Source organism: Neofelis nebulosa, chromosome 16, assembly GCF_028018385.1.
Source record: "Neofelis nebulosa isolate mNeoNeb1 chromosome 16, mNeoNeb1.pri, whole genome shotgun sequence".
Lineage (NCBI taxonomy): Eukaryota > Metazoa > Chordata > Mammalia > Carnivora > Felidae > Neofelis > Neofelis nebulosa.
The window spans coordinates 9,911,086-9,925,262 of record NC_080797.1 but is presented as its reverse complement, the minus strand read 5'-3'; the positions used below and the strand labels follow the sequence as shown (position 1 = coordinate 9,925,262).

At 45.2% G+C, this 14,177-nt stretch overlaps 1 protein-coding gene and 1 non-coding gene across 13 annotated transcripts in view; one reads left to right on the top strand and one right to left on the bottom strand.

The window, feature by feature from the left end:
* The window catches only part of SPECC1 (sperm antigen with calponin homology and coiled-coil domains 1), a 287,227-nt gene that overhangs the window by 249,373 nt on the left and 23,677 nt on the right, over positions 1–14,177 (top strand). The window contains exon 13 of one of the 12 annotated variants that reach the window (XM_058704633.1): positions 3,406–4,503. The exons of 10 other annotated variants lie outside the window; for them this stretch is intronic. In XM_058704633.1, the coding sequence (XP_058560616.1) occupies positions 3,406–3,516 (111 nt within the window). In that variant the 3' untranslated portion in view covers positions 3,517–4,503. Of the gene's footprint in view, positions 1–3,405; positions 4,504–14,177 lie in introns of those variants that run through there. One more of the 12 variants, XM_058704636.1, reaches the window with a different exon arrangement.
* LOC131498607 (U6 spliceosomal RNA) lies at positions 7,023–7,129 on the bottom strand. The gene has a single exon (XR_009255495.1). It is a non-coding gene; the product is annotated as a U6 spliceosomal RNA (small nuclear RNA).

Genomic DNA, 14,177 nt, shown 5'->3' with positions numbered 1-14,177 from the left:
TTTCACCTTACATAATGCCCTCGAGGTTCATCCGTGTTGTAACCTAGGTCATTCATCCTGCGTTTGCATCCATCCATCTTCCTCGTGGGTGAACTCACAGCAGGGGTACATCCGTCTCCCAGAATCACAGCTCTGGGAGACTCTTACCACCCTTTAATGGCCCTGCAGCTGACTGAATGAGACCCATGTGTGTGGGAGGATTGGCCTTTTCTTTTTTTTATATGTGTATTTTTATTTTTATTTTTACAGTGTATTTATTTGTGAGAGAAAGAGCAGGGGCAGAGAGAATGAGAGAGAGAGAGAGAGAGAGAGAGAGAGAGAGAGAGAGAGAGAATATCCCAAGCAGGCTCTGCATTGTCAGCCCAGAGCCCAATGCAGGGCTCGAACTCATGAACCATGAGATCATGACCTGAGCCGACACCAAGGGTTGGATGCTTAACTGACTGAGACACCCAGGTGCCCCAGGATCAGCCTGAATCAACGTGAATATTTAGCTGTTTTGTTTTCCCTCCCTTTTCTCAGACGTCTGGAATGTCGTCCACCCCATCCCCCATACCAGAAACCGGGAGTTTAAATCCTCTGTGTCACTGAGGAAAAGGAAAGAGTGTTTTGGTCACCAGGGGTTTGGGCTGCCGAGCTCTGTAAGTCAAAAAGGTCCGAGTTGAAGGACTAGAGACGGAGGGTAGGGGGGTTGGGGGATGGTTGGAGTGGAGGCTGGGTGGGTGTGGGTCGGGAGGGAGAGCAGAGACCCACATGCCCGTGAGGGGAGTGGCCACTGCTCAGAGGCCTGGCTGCAGGGTGCACCCGGAAGCCCAAAAACCCAAGCGTAGGGCTCAGCTCGGCCACCCTGCAGGCCGAGAGACCCACATCCTGCCAGCTCCAACCTGCTGAATTCCTGTGAGATACAGGAGAGAATGAGGTGGGCTTTCAGAGACAGCATTACACTCCAGTGAAGCGCTCTTGACAGGAGTTAGCTGAGCCTTCTGGTTGTATAGGATCCTTTGAAGGAAACATCTGCAGTCAAACATTGCCAGCTCGCACATTTTTTTTAATTCGAATAGAAATGTTGGATGTCCTGCCGGCTTCAGAAAGTAAAAGTAAAAACGTGATTTTCAAAATAAAATGTTGTAAGAATGTTTCCTCTAGGAGCGCCTGGGTGGCTCGGTGAGTTGAGCATCCGTCTGATTTGGGCTCGGGTCATGATCTTGTGGTTTGTGGGTTCGAGCCCCTTGTTAGGCTCTGTGCTGACAGCTAGGAGCCTGGAGCTCCGGATTCTGTGTCTCCCCAGCTCTCTGCCTCTCCTCCACTCAGCCCTGTCTGTTTCTCTCTCTCTCTCAAAAATGAATAAACATTAAAAAAAAAAAAAAGTTTCCTCCTGCTGTGGATTGAGGTTGATTTAAAGTGCCTTTGTCCCTTCTCCTCCCTGTGGATCGTTTGTCCTGCCCCAGGGCCTCTGCAGATCAAACATGCCAGCAGCTGTTGTTATAGCCCAGCACCATCCAACACCAAAAGCCATTATCTTGCCATCATTAAGAGAGACGAGGCCTTGCTGTTTGCCGCTGTTCCAACTCTCGATCCCCCAGGACAGCATGGCAGTCTATTTAGATAATAACAGTCCCAAGTGAATCTGCACTGAGTATTTTTTCCGTTCTCTTATTTATGAAATGTTCAGCTGGGAAAAAGAAATAGTCTAGCCACAGAAGCTTATGATGTTTGGGGCTGAATTCAGTCTTTCTGGGAATAAGGGGTGAAGATTGTCTAGTATAAATTAAACTTGATCGTGGAACAGAATTCCTTAGAACAAATCGTTTAGTTATTACATAATATTTTCTTCGTAAGCACATCCAAAAATACAGAAGTGCTGTTTCCCTTTTAAAAAAAAAAAAAAAAAAGTTCTTCCTTACTAAAAATACTCTGTTTGGAGTGCTAGGGCATCAGAGTGTGGACAAAATCATGTTGTTCTCCGGAACTTTGTGGACTCTGATGAATGTATAGGGACGTAGTCACTCACACGTTGTGAGGTGCAGGAAGCATAAAGTGGAAGGATCTCTCTCAGAGCGATTGGGCAGAATCCGTCATAATTTATTCCACGTCTGTGCAGAATAATAACAAAAGACCAGAAACAATTTAAAACAGACTGTCGTATCCATCCATATGACAGACCCATAAGGGATAGTCAATAGTGATGAAAAGCGAGCTCTTTACTAAATAGTTACCGTGAAGCAGACATTTTTATAGGTGCTTTCCGTGTTGTTTGTGTATTTAACCTTGACTAGAATCCTGTAAGGTATTCCTTTTCCACATCCACTTTAAGGATACAGAAACTGAAACACAGAGAGCTTAAGTAATCGCGCACGGTCACACAGCTCCTCAGTGACGGGGCTCCGGGCTTCAGAATCCGATCTCTCCGTCTCTGCACTGTAACTGTTTCTACACGTGTCGTGAAAGGGCCTCTGTCTACAGACTTTAGTAAGTGGGTACAGAATGGTGTGCGTCACATGCTACCCTTTGCATAAAAAGGGGGAAATACATATACACGTTTGTGTAAGTGCAGCCCAGTGCTGTCTGATAGAACTTTCTGTGACGGTGAGAAGGTTCTAGACCTGCACCGTCCAATACGGTAGTCACTGGCCAGCCACTTGTGGATCTTGAGCAATTGAAAGGTGGCTAATGTGACTGAGACACTGAATTTTAAGTGTTATTCCATTTTGGGGCACCTGGGTGGCTCAGTCAGTTACGCTCGGCTCAGGTCGTCAGGTCGTCGGCTCAGGTCATGATCTGGCAGTTTGTGAGTTTGAGCCCCGCGTCGGGCTCTCTGCTGTCAGTGCAGAGACAGTGGATCCTCTGTCTGCCTCTCTCTGCCTCTCCGGCATGCTCGCTCTCCCTCTCTCTCCCTCTCCCTTCTCTCTCTCTCTCTCTCTCTCTCACAAATAAACATTTTTTTAAAAAAAAAACTTTATTCAGTTTTAACCAATTTAGCCACATGTGACTAGTGGCTATTGTATTGGACAGTGCAAGATAGGATATTCACAGAAGGACACAAAAGGAGCTGGTAAGAAATTGTTTAGTCTTACAGCGTTCACTCTCTACCTTTATAAAAACCTTCCATAGAAAGCTTTAGCTAGAAGAGCAGGTCCCACAGCTGATGATCATTTCACAACCACTGTTAGGATCTAACCAGTTCGCTGGAAAGATGAGGAAACTAGAAGCGAGAAAGTCATTTGTCTAAAGTCACAGTCACATAGCTGCTTTTGTGACAGAGAGAGAGCCAGGCCTAGGAGCCAGTCAGCGTTTGGATTTGTTCTTTTGAGTCATGCACGTGTTGGTTTGCCAGGGCTCATTCAGTCTGAGTATCAGCTCAAAAAAACAGAAAACAAAACAGACCTGTGTCTCCTGTGTTCTCAGAACTCCGTGGGAGTCCTGTGTATGACCTGTTCACTCTCGGCAGCCCAGACCACATCAGGCCTCCTCCGCAGCCCAGACTCACCGCTTGCCTCGCCCTGCCTGCTCCACTGACTGTGGTGAACCATTCGGGACCAGGGACCACGCCTCATTATGTTTGTCTGTCTCTCAGCGCTTACACATAGCGGGGCTCGACGGACATTTGCTGGCTGTACTTACACACTTAAGAGCACCTTAAGAGTTGACCCATGAATGCAGGTGGTTCATAAGAAGGTCTTCTACCATTTCCTTGGCGAAATAAGCTAGATAAGCTCTCAGGTGGGAGAAGGATGGGCTTTCGAGTGCTAACAGAATACTGAGCCTGAAAAGTGGGTCATTGGGCCATTCTAGGATGAACGGAACCAGCAGCGCCACAATTACCACCTTTTTCAGAAAGAGTAAGCTAAAAGGACACGTGACGTTAATTAAGATGAGGTAATCGACTCAACCGAAAGGCAAGAGAGGAAAGGAGGGGAAGAAAACTCTAGAAAGGTGTTTCTCCCAAGATCTGGAACATGGTCTGGGCCTGGGGAATAGAACACGGCAGAGAATCGCTTGGGAAGCAAGCTGAGGGGTCGAGAGAAGATCTGCTCACAGAAGTTGTGCAAGAACCCAAGTTCCCATGCTGAGCCAGTGTATTTCATCTTCCTTTGACCGCGTTGGCTGTGGGACGCCAGCCCTGCTGGTTGAGCCGCTGGGTGGACCAGGAATGGAGTGTTGGCACGGGCATGGACCCAACGAGATGGCTGGCAGGACACTTGCAGTGAAACTCAACCAAGTGTCACCAGGCCCAGGGCAGAGAACCTCAAGAAGGAAACGTCATGGGGTGTTTGCTTAAATGAAGAAGGAGGAAGCAAAGCAGGAAGTAAGAAAGCTGTAGCTCCAGCCACTCTTCTGATCTCAACATCCTTTTGATTCTGCCTCCAGAGAGAGGTTGTGTGGTATCTACCTACGCATCGTTCTCTGAGGACTCGGCAGAGGATGTTTCTGCTGACATTGTCCCTTGTAACTTACTCATTTGATCCTCACCCCGTAAAGCGAAGTGCAGTCCTTCCTAGACTTGCGGTTTTGATCTACTCTTTTCCAAGTCTCAAACCCTCAATTCCTTCCACAGGAATAAAGAGGGGGAAGAATCATTTAAAAAAGTAAACTGTTCCTCTAAATGTAATTCAGTTCCAAGTAAAATCCCACAGCATTTCTTTATTCTTGAATGTAAAATAACTAAAAACTCACCCAGAAGAATGAACGAGTAAGAACAGCCAAGAAAGTTTTGAGAGAGTAATGATGAAGGCATGGTTGCCCAACCTGATTAGAAGTGGTCCCTGCTTCATAACCCATTTTCAGCCATCATAGGTATTCCAGAACAGATAACACAAACAGTGGAAACAGACCTGAATGTGGAACAGACCCATGTTTAAGAGTATAAAAGAGAGGCACCTGGGTGGCTCAGTCAGTTAAGCATCCGACTTCAGCCCAGGTCATGATCTCACGATCCGTGAGTTCAAGCCCCGCGTCGGGCTCTGTGCTGACAGCTCAGAGCCTGGAGCCTGCTTCAGATTCTGTGTCTCCCTCTCTCTCTGCCCTCCCTAGCTCTCGCTCTCTCTCTCTCTCTCTCTCTCTCTCTCTCTGTGTCTGTCAAAAATAAATAAACTTAAAAAAAAAAGTATAAAAGATATTTAGTTGACTACCTGGAGTGGGGTCACATTTTTTAAATCTTAAAGGCAAGCAAAAGCTTTCACCCTTGATTTGGGAGATGATTAGCCATCTAAAAGAGAGTAAGTGATTAAAGCAATAATATGAACAGGATCAGAAGAGCAAAGGAGTTCCAAGGAACCCCCAAAGTTACTTGCTTGAGGAACGGAAGGTTGGCTTCCATTCTGCCCTTTGCAACAGTTTTAAAAGAAGTAACGAACGTCAGATGTCCTGAGTTATCTACAGCTATGTAACTGTCCCCCAAATTTGGTGGATGAAAATACAACAGTGTTCATGTTGTTCCTGTGTCTGCAGTTTAGGCCTGACCCCTCCCTGCTGCAGCATGTCTAGGGCCTCTGCCCTTAGCCTGGGCTTCTACCCACTACAGGAGCGTCCGGACTCCTGGAGAGAGTGTTCTGAGAGTCCTCAGAAAAACTTCAAGGCTTCTTGTGTCCTAGCCTTGCAGATCCCACCTTGCACTTCCTCTGCATTCAAGCAAATTATTAAGATTCAAGAGGAGAAGAATTAGACCTCACCTCTCAGTTGGAAGATTTCAGGGAATCTGCAGCTGCTTTTCATCTATCACATAAAGAAAGAAACTTAAGGTCTCTACACTGCCTTTCTAGCAAGTTCTTTTTTTTTTAATGTTTATTTACTTATTATTTATTTTAAATGTTTTGCTTATTTTTGAGACAGAGACAGAGCATGCGCAGGGGAAGGGCAGAGAGAGAGGGAGACACAGATTCCGAAGCAGGCTCCAGGCTCCGAGCTGTCAGCACAGAGCCCGACGCGGGGCTCTAACACATGGACCGTGAGATCATGACCTGAACCTAAGTCAGACACTCAACTGACTGAGCCAATCAGGTGCCCCTAATGTTTATTTATTTTTGAGAGAGAGAGACAGAGCACGAACAGGCGAGGGGCAGAAAGAGAGAGAGGGAGACACAGCATCCGAAGCAGGCTCCAGGCTCTGAGCTGTCCTCTCAGAGCCCGACGCAGGGCTTGGACTCACAAACTATGTGATTATGACCTGAGCAGAAGTCAGATACTTAACTGACTGAGTCATCCAGGCACCCCTCTAACAAGTTCTTAATTGCATCTTCCTTCCTTCATCTACACAGCCAACATCTTAGGGGAAAAACAATTTCTTCTGGATCCGTTCAGCATAGAAACATACAGTTATTAGCAGTCTTATTATTCACTTACTACCTTGGAATTGGCATTGGCCTATTTTGTCTATAAGTGATGTCATTAATATTTTTAATAACGTATTATTTTTCTTAACTGCAAAAGTAATACACGGTCACTGTAGAAAAATTGGAAAACACAAAAAGAAGATGAGGAATTAAGCTAGATGTCGCCCCACTTAATTTGGCCTATTGAAATCTTTTTTGGATTTTGACTCTCTCCATTTGTTACTCCCTGTCCTCCCAGATTACCTCAGTGCCAGTGACCATGGAGGAAAGCGTAGGACCAGTCCTGTAGATTGACGTTTGACACTGATAACTAGTGAGAAACATCGAGTATCTAGAACAAATCGCATATAGCAGACCCATCAAAACCCAGAACATCGGGGCTTCTGGGTGGCTCAGTTGGTTAAGCATTCAGCTTCCACTCAGGGCACGATCTCAACATTCGTGAGTTCAAGCCCTGCGTCGGGCCCTGCGCGGACAGTTCAGAGCCTGGAGCCTGCTTCAGATTTTGTCTCCCTCCCTCTCTGTCCCTCCCCCACTTGTTCTCTCCCCCTCTCTCTCTGCCTCTTTCTCTCTCATTCAATAATCAACATTTTTTAAAAAACCCTCAGAACATCGACATTTTCCCATGAGCTTCACAGGAATGCCTGCAGATTAGAAAACTGAGTTATAGATTGGTTTGGGGGGAGGGTGTTTGTAAATACAGAACACTTCATGAATCTATATGTCATCCTGGGGCAGAGGCCACACTAACATTCTCTGTCTTGTTCCAGTTTTAGTATCTGGGCCGCTGAAGCGAGCACTGTAGATGGGTTTTCATAACAATGTTTCAAAAGCAAAAAAAGTTTGCTTAGCTTAATTGATAGACAACTGGGATATTTCCAGTTCCCCATTCTGAACAATAATGCTGGAGTAAACATTTTTTGTAGGTGTGTCTTTGGGCAGATGGCATGACTGTTTTCTCTAGAATAGATACCTACATGTGCAATTACTTGGTCAAATCATTTATTGATTTATTTATTTTTGGAGAGAGAGAGAATGAGTGAATGTGAGCAGGGGAGGGCAGAGAAAGAGGAAGAGAGAGAATCTCAAGCAGGCTCCATGCTCAGCACGGAGCCCAACATGGGGCTTGATCCCACAACCCCGGGATTATGACCTGAGCCAAAACCGAGAGTCGGACGCTTAACTGAGTCACCCAGGCGCCCCATATTTTTATTAAAAAAAATGTTTCCAGTTGCCCCCACCAAAAGCCTGTGCCAGTCTGTATTCCTGTCAGCCAATGGGGGAACACCCATTTCCCCACATCTTCATTAACTCTGTGAATTAAAAATCTTTTTAACTTTTGCCAATTTGATGAGTGAACACAGTTCACTATTTTTACTTTCTGGTGAGGCAACACCTTTTCAGATGTTTCTGACTATATTTCCTCTTCAGTGCATTACCGATACATTCCTCTGCTAAGTTTTCCTTGACTTGTTTTCTCTTATTGATTATAAGAATATATTCCAGGGGCATCTGGGTGGCTCAGTCAGTTAAGCATCCAGCTTCTGCTCAGGTCATGATCTTGCAGTTCGTGACTTTAAGCCCCGCGCCGGGCTCTGTGCTGACAGCTCGGAGCCTGGAACCTGCTTCAGATTCTGTGTCTCCCTCTCTCTCGGCCCTTCCCCTGCTCATGCTGTCTATCTCTCTCAAAGAATAAACAAACATTAAAAAAAAAATTAAAAAGAATATATTCCAGATATCAGTGGTTTGCTATATATGTATTTATATTGCTTATAATTTTTGTTATGCAGAAACTTAATTTTATATAATCAGTTTTCTCAGTCCCTTCTTTTATACTCTTTGCATTTTGTGCCTTACATGGCTTTCTTTCCCCCAAGGGTATAAATCTATTTATGTAGATTCTAATAACGTTTAATTTTAGCTTTGAAATTTAGCCATCTGGAGCTTATCGCCAGACAACTAATGTCCGAGAGAAGGGAAACTCACGAGGTGACCTCCATGATCACCAGCCCTCTGCTTGGGAATAGTTTCCATGTCACAGTATGGGGAGCCAGGGTGGGATCCACGCTGAGGGGGACAGCCACTAATGGCAGCTGAAACAGCAATGTTCTAGGGGATGAGGCATCAGAAAGGAAAAAGCTGTGCAGAGGAGGGTCCCAAGTGCTCTCTGTGTGAGTCACCATGTGTCTGTGACCGTGGGCTCTGCTGTCCATGTGTGGGGCCTTCTGCTGAGGTTTACCAGATAGCCTGAGATCAGAACAGGGATACTAGAACCGGACGGGTGTAGACATCTACCCAGCGCAAGGAATGAACCCCAAAACCCATGGTGAGAAATGAACTTTTGTTCTGTATGATCCATAAATTGTTACACCCCTCCCCCCCACGCAAAAAAAACTTGGTCTGATTCTACAGCTGTGACAATAAAGACATATCAAAAAAGAGTCTCAGAGAAGTCCCAGGAATGAGGATATTTAGGTCACTGTGTGCCCAAGACATCTAGTTCCTGTGGCAGTGGACAGACTGCATTTTCTTTTTTAATGTTTAACGGAATTATAGTTGACATACAATATTATATTAGTTTCGGACATACAACATAGTGATTCAACATGTATATACGTTACTAAATGTTCACCACGATAAGCGTGTTACCATCTGTCACCGTACAGCATTATTACAATATTATTGACTGTATTCCCAAGGCTGTACTTTTCATCCCTGTAACTTTGTTATTTTTTTTTATTAAGAAATTTTTTTTAGCCTTTATTTATTTTTGAGACAGAGAGAGACAGAGCATGAACGGGGGACGGTCAGAGAGAGGGAGACACAGAATCCGAAACAGGCTCCAGGCTCTGAGCTGTCAGCACAGAGCCCGACGCAGGGCTGGAACTCACGGACCGCGAGATCACGACCTGAGCCAAAGTCGGCCGCTTAACCAACTGAGCCACCCAGGCGCCCCTAACTTTGTTATTTTATAACTGGAAGTTTGTACCTATTAATCCTCTTTACCTATTTTGCCCAACCACTAGTTTATTCTCTATGTTTATGAGTCTGTTTCTGGGTTTTTATTTGTTCCTACATTTTGGTTTTTTTATATCCCACATGTAAGTGAAGTCATATGATGTGTGTCTTACTCTGACTTATTTCATTTAGCATCATGCCCTGCAGGTTCTTGTTGTCACAGACAGCAAGACTTCATTCTTTCTTATGGCTGAATGATATTCCAGTGTGCGTGTGTGCGTGTGTGCATGTGTGTGTGTGTGACATTTTCTTCATCCATTCACCGATCAGTGGGCACGTGGGTTGCTTCTATATCTTGGCTCTTGTAAATAATGCAATAAATATAGCAGCACATACATACTTTGAAATTGGGGTTTTTATTCTCTTTGGGTATATACCCAGAAGTAGAATTACTGGATCATGTGGTATTTCCATTCTTAATTTTTTGAGGAACCTCCACACTTTATTTTTTTAGTGGCTGTACCAATTTACATTCCCACCAGCAGCGCAAAGGAGATCCTCTCTCTCCGCACCCTCGCCAACATCTGTTGTTGCCTGAGTTGTTAACGTTTGCCATTCTGACAGGTGTGAGGTGGTATCTCCTTGTGATTTTGATTTGCATTTCCCTGATGATGAGTGATGTTGACCATCTTTTCATCTATCTGTGGACCATCTGCATGGTGTCACGTCTTCTTTAGAAAAACACCCATTCAGGTCTTCTGCCCGTTTTTTAATTGGATTGCTTGGTGTTTGTTTGTTTGGTTGGTTGGTTTTGGTGTTGAATTATAGAAGTTCTTTATATACTTTGCATATTAACCTCTTATCAGATATGTCATTTGCGAATATCTTCTCCCAGTCAGTAGGCTGCCTTTTCATTTTGTTAATGAATTCCTTCACTTCTTAGCGAAGTGCAAAACTGTAGTGCAAAAACTTTTTAGTTTGATGCAGTCCCGTTGTTTATTTTTGCTTTTGTTGCCCTTCCCTGAGGAGATAGATGCAAAAAAATATATATATATTGCCAAGTCTGATGTTGAAGAGCTTATTGCCTATCTTCTTTTAGGAGTTCAATGGTTTCAAGTCTTGAGTTTATTGAGTTTATTGTTGTGTATGGTGTAAGAAAGTGGTCCAGTTTCATTCTTTTGCATGTAGCTGTGCAGTTTTCCCAGCACCGTGTATTAAACAGACTGTCTTTTCCCGGTTGTATATTCTCGCCTTCTTTGTTGTAGACTGACCATATAAGCATGGGATTATTCCCGGGCTCTTTAGTCTGTTCCATTGATCTCCATGTCTGTTTATGTGCCTGTACCCTACTGTTTTGATCACTACAGGTTTATACTATATCTTGAAATCCGGGATTGTGATAATCCCCATTTTTGTTCTTCCTTCTCAAGATAACTTTGGCTATCCAGAGTCTTTTGTGGTTCCATACAAATTTTCAGATTATTCTAGTTCTGTGAAAAATGCCATTGGGTTTTTTTTTAATGTTTATTTATTTTTGAGAGAGAGAGAGAGAGAGAGAGAGAGAGAGCATGAGTGGGGGAGGGGCATAATCCAAAGCAGGCTTCAGGCTCTGAGCTGTCAGCACAGAGCCCGAAGCGGGGCTCGAACCCGCTGCGAGATCATGACCTAAGCTGAAGTCAGACGCTCAACCGACTGAGCCACTCAGGTGCCCCGGGTTTTTTTTTTTTTTAATGTTTATTTATTGAGAGAGAGAGACTGAAAAGAGGGGAGGGGCAGAGAGAGAGGGGAGAGAGACAATCCCAAGCAGGCTCCACACTGTCAGCTCAGAGCCTGACTCAGGGGGACCGAGAGATCATGACCTGAGCTGAAATCAAGAGTCGGACGCTTAACCAACTGAGCCACCCAGGTGCCCCAAGATTTTTTTTTAAGAATGTGAGAGAGTTGTAGCTTCACCCATGGGGGGTATGCTGAGGGGGTCGACTCTTGGCCAGGTAGAGCAGCAGGTGTCTCGAGGGGCTCTGTCCGGGGCTCGTATGGGATGTGGGTTGTGGTCAGGCTGGAAAAGAATCTGTTTTGTAGTTGGGGTCTAATTTCTGAGAATGGAGGGTGCCGTGACCTAGAAAAACAGAGTTAGGGCCAAGTGCAGACTCCTGTGAATTTGTCTGTAAAAGTGTGGCTTGGGGCGGGGCACAGCGGGTTTTGAACAGATAACGTTTCACTTTCATAATTTTCTTACTTCTAGTTAGTCATAGCCTTATTTTCTGCTTAAAGAGGTCCATGTAACATTTCATGTAAGGCTCATTTAGCGGTGATGAGCTCCTTAGCTTTTGTTTGTTTGTCTGGGAAACTCCATCTCTCCCTCGCTTCTGAACGATAACTTTGCAAGTAGGGAATCCTTGGTCATAGGTTTTTTCCTTTCGGCACTTTGAATATGTCCTGCCTCTCCCTTCCAGCCTGATTCAAATTACTGAACGGCATTTTTCCCATATGTAACTGCTTTTTTTCTTGCTGCCTTAAGATTCTCTTTTTTTTTAAGTTTAGCTGTTTTCATCATTACGTGTCTTGGTGTGAACTTCCTTGGATTCACCGTTTTGGGGGCTCTCTGTGATTCCAGGACCTGGATGTCCATATCCTTCCCAAGGTTAGGGAAGCTAACCTTGGAAGGTTCGAAGTTTTGTCTTTGAATAAGTCGTCTGACCCTTTCTCTTTCTTCTTCTAGGACCGCTGTAATGCAGATATTAGTATGCTTAATGTTGTTCCAGAGATTTCTTCACTTATCCCCTTTTGTTTTATTCTTTTTTTTTTTTTTTTTTTTTAAATGCTCAGTTTGGACAATTGGCACTATCCTGTGTCCGGATCATTAGCCCTCCTGTCTCAGCTGCTGGGGACGTGCTGGTGGACCGGGCTGCCCCCAGCACAGCTGGCCAAGAGGCCCCACCATGACAGTTACAGGCCTGCTAGTGGGCGGGCGGGCTGCCCCTCTGCCCCAGGGCATGAGTCAGGAGGGGCATGGGTCCCAGCTGGGACTGCCCACCACGTGTTGGCAGGGCGGGAGCCACTTTGGAGGGGTACCTGCCAGAGTGAGTGGGTTGGGTGTGTGGGTCTGCAGGGCAACACAGGTCTGGGCAAGCAGTGCTAGCAAAGTAGATGGGGAGTATCAGAGCTGGCTATCCCCAGCCTAGGGCCAGCTAGGCTGAAGGAAGGCAAGAAAAATGGCGCCTGCCAGCACACCTCCATTACCAGAGAAAGTTCCTACACATCTCTGCTCCTCTGGCAGACATTTTTAAAATCAGTAAACCCCCTTCCACTATAAGCCAGGTGCTTTTCAAAAACTGCTGCCTCTGTGCTGGGTCTGCAATCCAGCGGTAACAGCGCACTGACCCCCTAAGAGCAGAGTCTCCATTTCCTGTAGCCCTCAGGCTCTCCCAGATTTAAGTCCCACTGATTTTCAAAGCCGGGATCTTATGGGAGTTCATCTTATGGGGGAATACCCAACGTGGGGCTTGATCCCCTCACTCCTCAGAGAGGACCGACCTCCATGCCTGTGACAGCCCTTCCACTGTGGGTCACTGCATGGGGTGGGGGGGTTGGTTCCCGACCATGTCTCTGCCCCTCCCACCCTTCTCGATGTGGCTTTTTCTTTCATCTTTAGCTGCGGAAGAGCTGTTCTGTTGGTTTTGAGGCCGTTTCCAGAGGGAGTCGCTATGTGTGTAGTTGCAGCCTTGATGTGTCCACGTGAGGAGGTGCGCACTCGGGATTCTTCTACTCTGCCGGCTTCCTACATTCCAGCAGGCTGCATTTCCTAATCGGGCCTCTGCCTTCTTCCTGGGAGCTTTGCAGGGTTTTTTGTCTTTTTAAATTTTTTAAACTTTTCTATTCAGTGCCCACGGAGTCACCCCATTCATAGAAATCTCGTGGAGGAATCTACAAAGCCCCAGAAGAGATGCCGGAGCAGTGGGAATGAGGTCCTGTCGTGGCCCCTGTGGGGTTGAGCGTGGGATCGGTTTCATTGTGTGCTCCCAGCTTCCCCCTCCAGTGGTGGATGTTTTCACCAAACGTTGGGGTTGCCGGGCAACAAAAGGCAAATGACAGAACCTTCTAGAAGCAAATGATATAGATTGTTGGATTTTGTCCCACTGTGTAATTTAAGAGTGCTGCCTCCGCATAGAACTTTGTCTATGGTCTCAGCCTTCGGAATATTCTTGGATAGTCCCATGTAAATACTGTCCAGGGTATTCACTTTTCTCAAATGACTTTTGCTGTGCCGAGGACAAAATTGTATATCTTACAAAACTTTTTTCTGAGCGTTCATAGAAACTTATTTTGGAGATGCTTGGATTGTTACTTTTTATATCTGTATCTGTCTATCTATATCTCTTCCTATCTCTCTATCTGAGATTTCCTTTCCCCAGAATTCTCTTCTACTCAGAAATATCTCTAAGGTATTTATATCCCAGAGAAAGTTAATTTGCAATGTGTAATTAACCATTTCCCCTGGGGAAATAATCAGTACATGTCTTTGGGTTTTTGCTCTGCTTTTTCCCCCCCTCAGTAAATCTTATAGTAGATAAAATCCAGAAAGTTCACTTCTTTTTAACAGCCACAAGTCAGTCCCTTAAGATGATCAGAGTCGGTCTTTCTCCTTCCCTCCCTTTCTTACTGAGATAGAACGTACAAGAGTACAGTGCAATGAAATTTCGTGAAATGAAGATACCCGTATAATCAGCATTCAGGTCCTGAAACATAGTCTTGCCAGCACCCCCAGAATCCTCTGTATGTTCTCTTCCCGTTACTAACTTCCGGTTATCGTAGTCAATTTTATTCAGGAATAAACAACAAGGAAAATAATGGATGGTATACCTTGGTATTTTTAGAATGCCTTGTTGATCA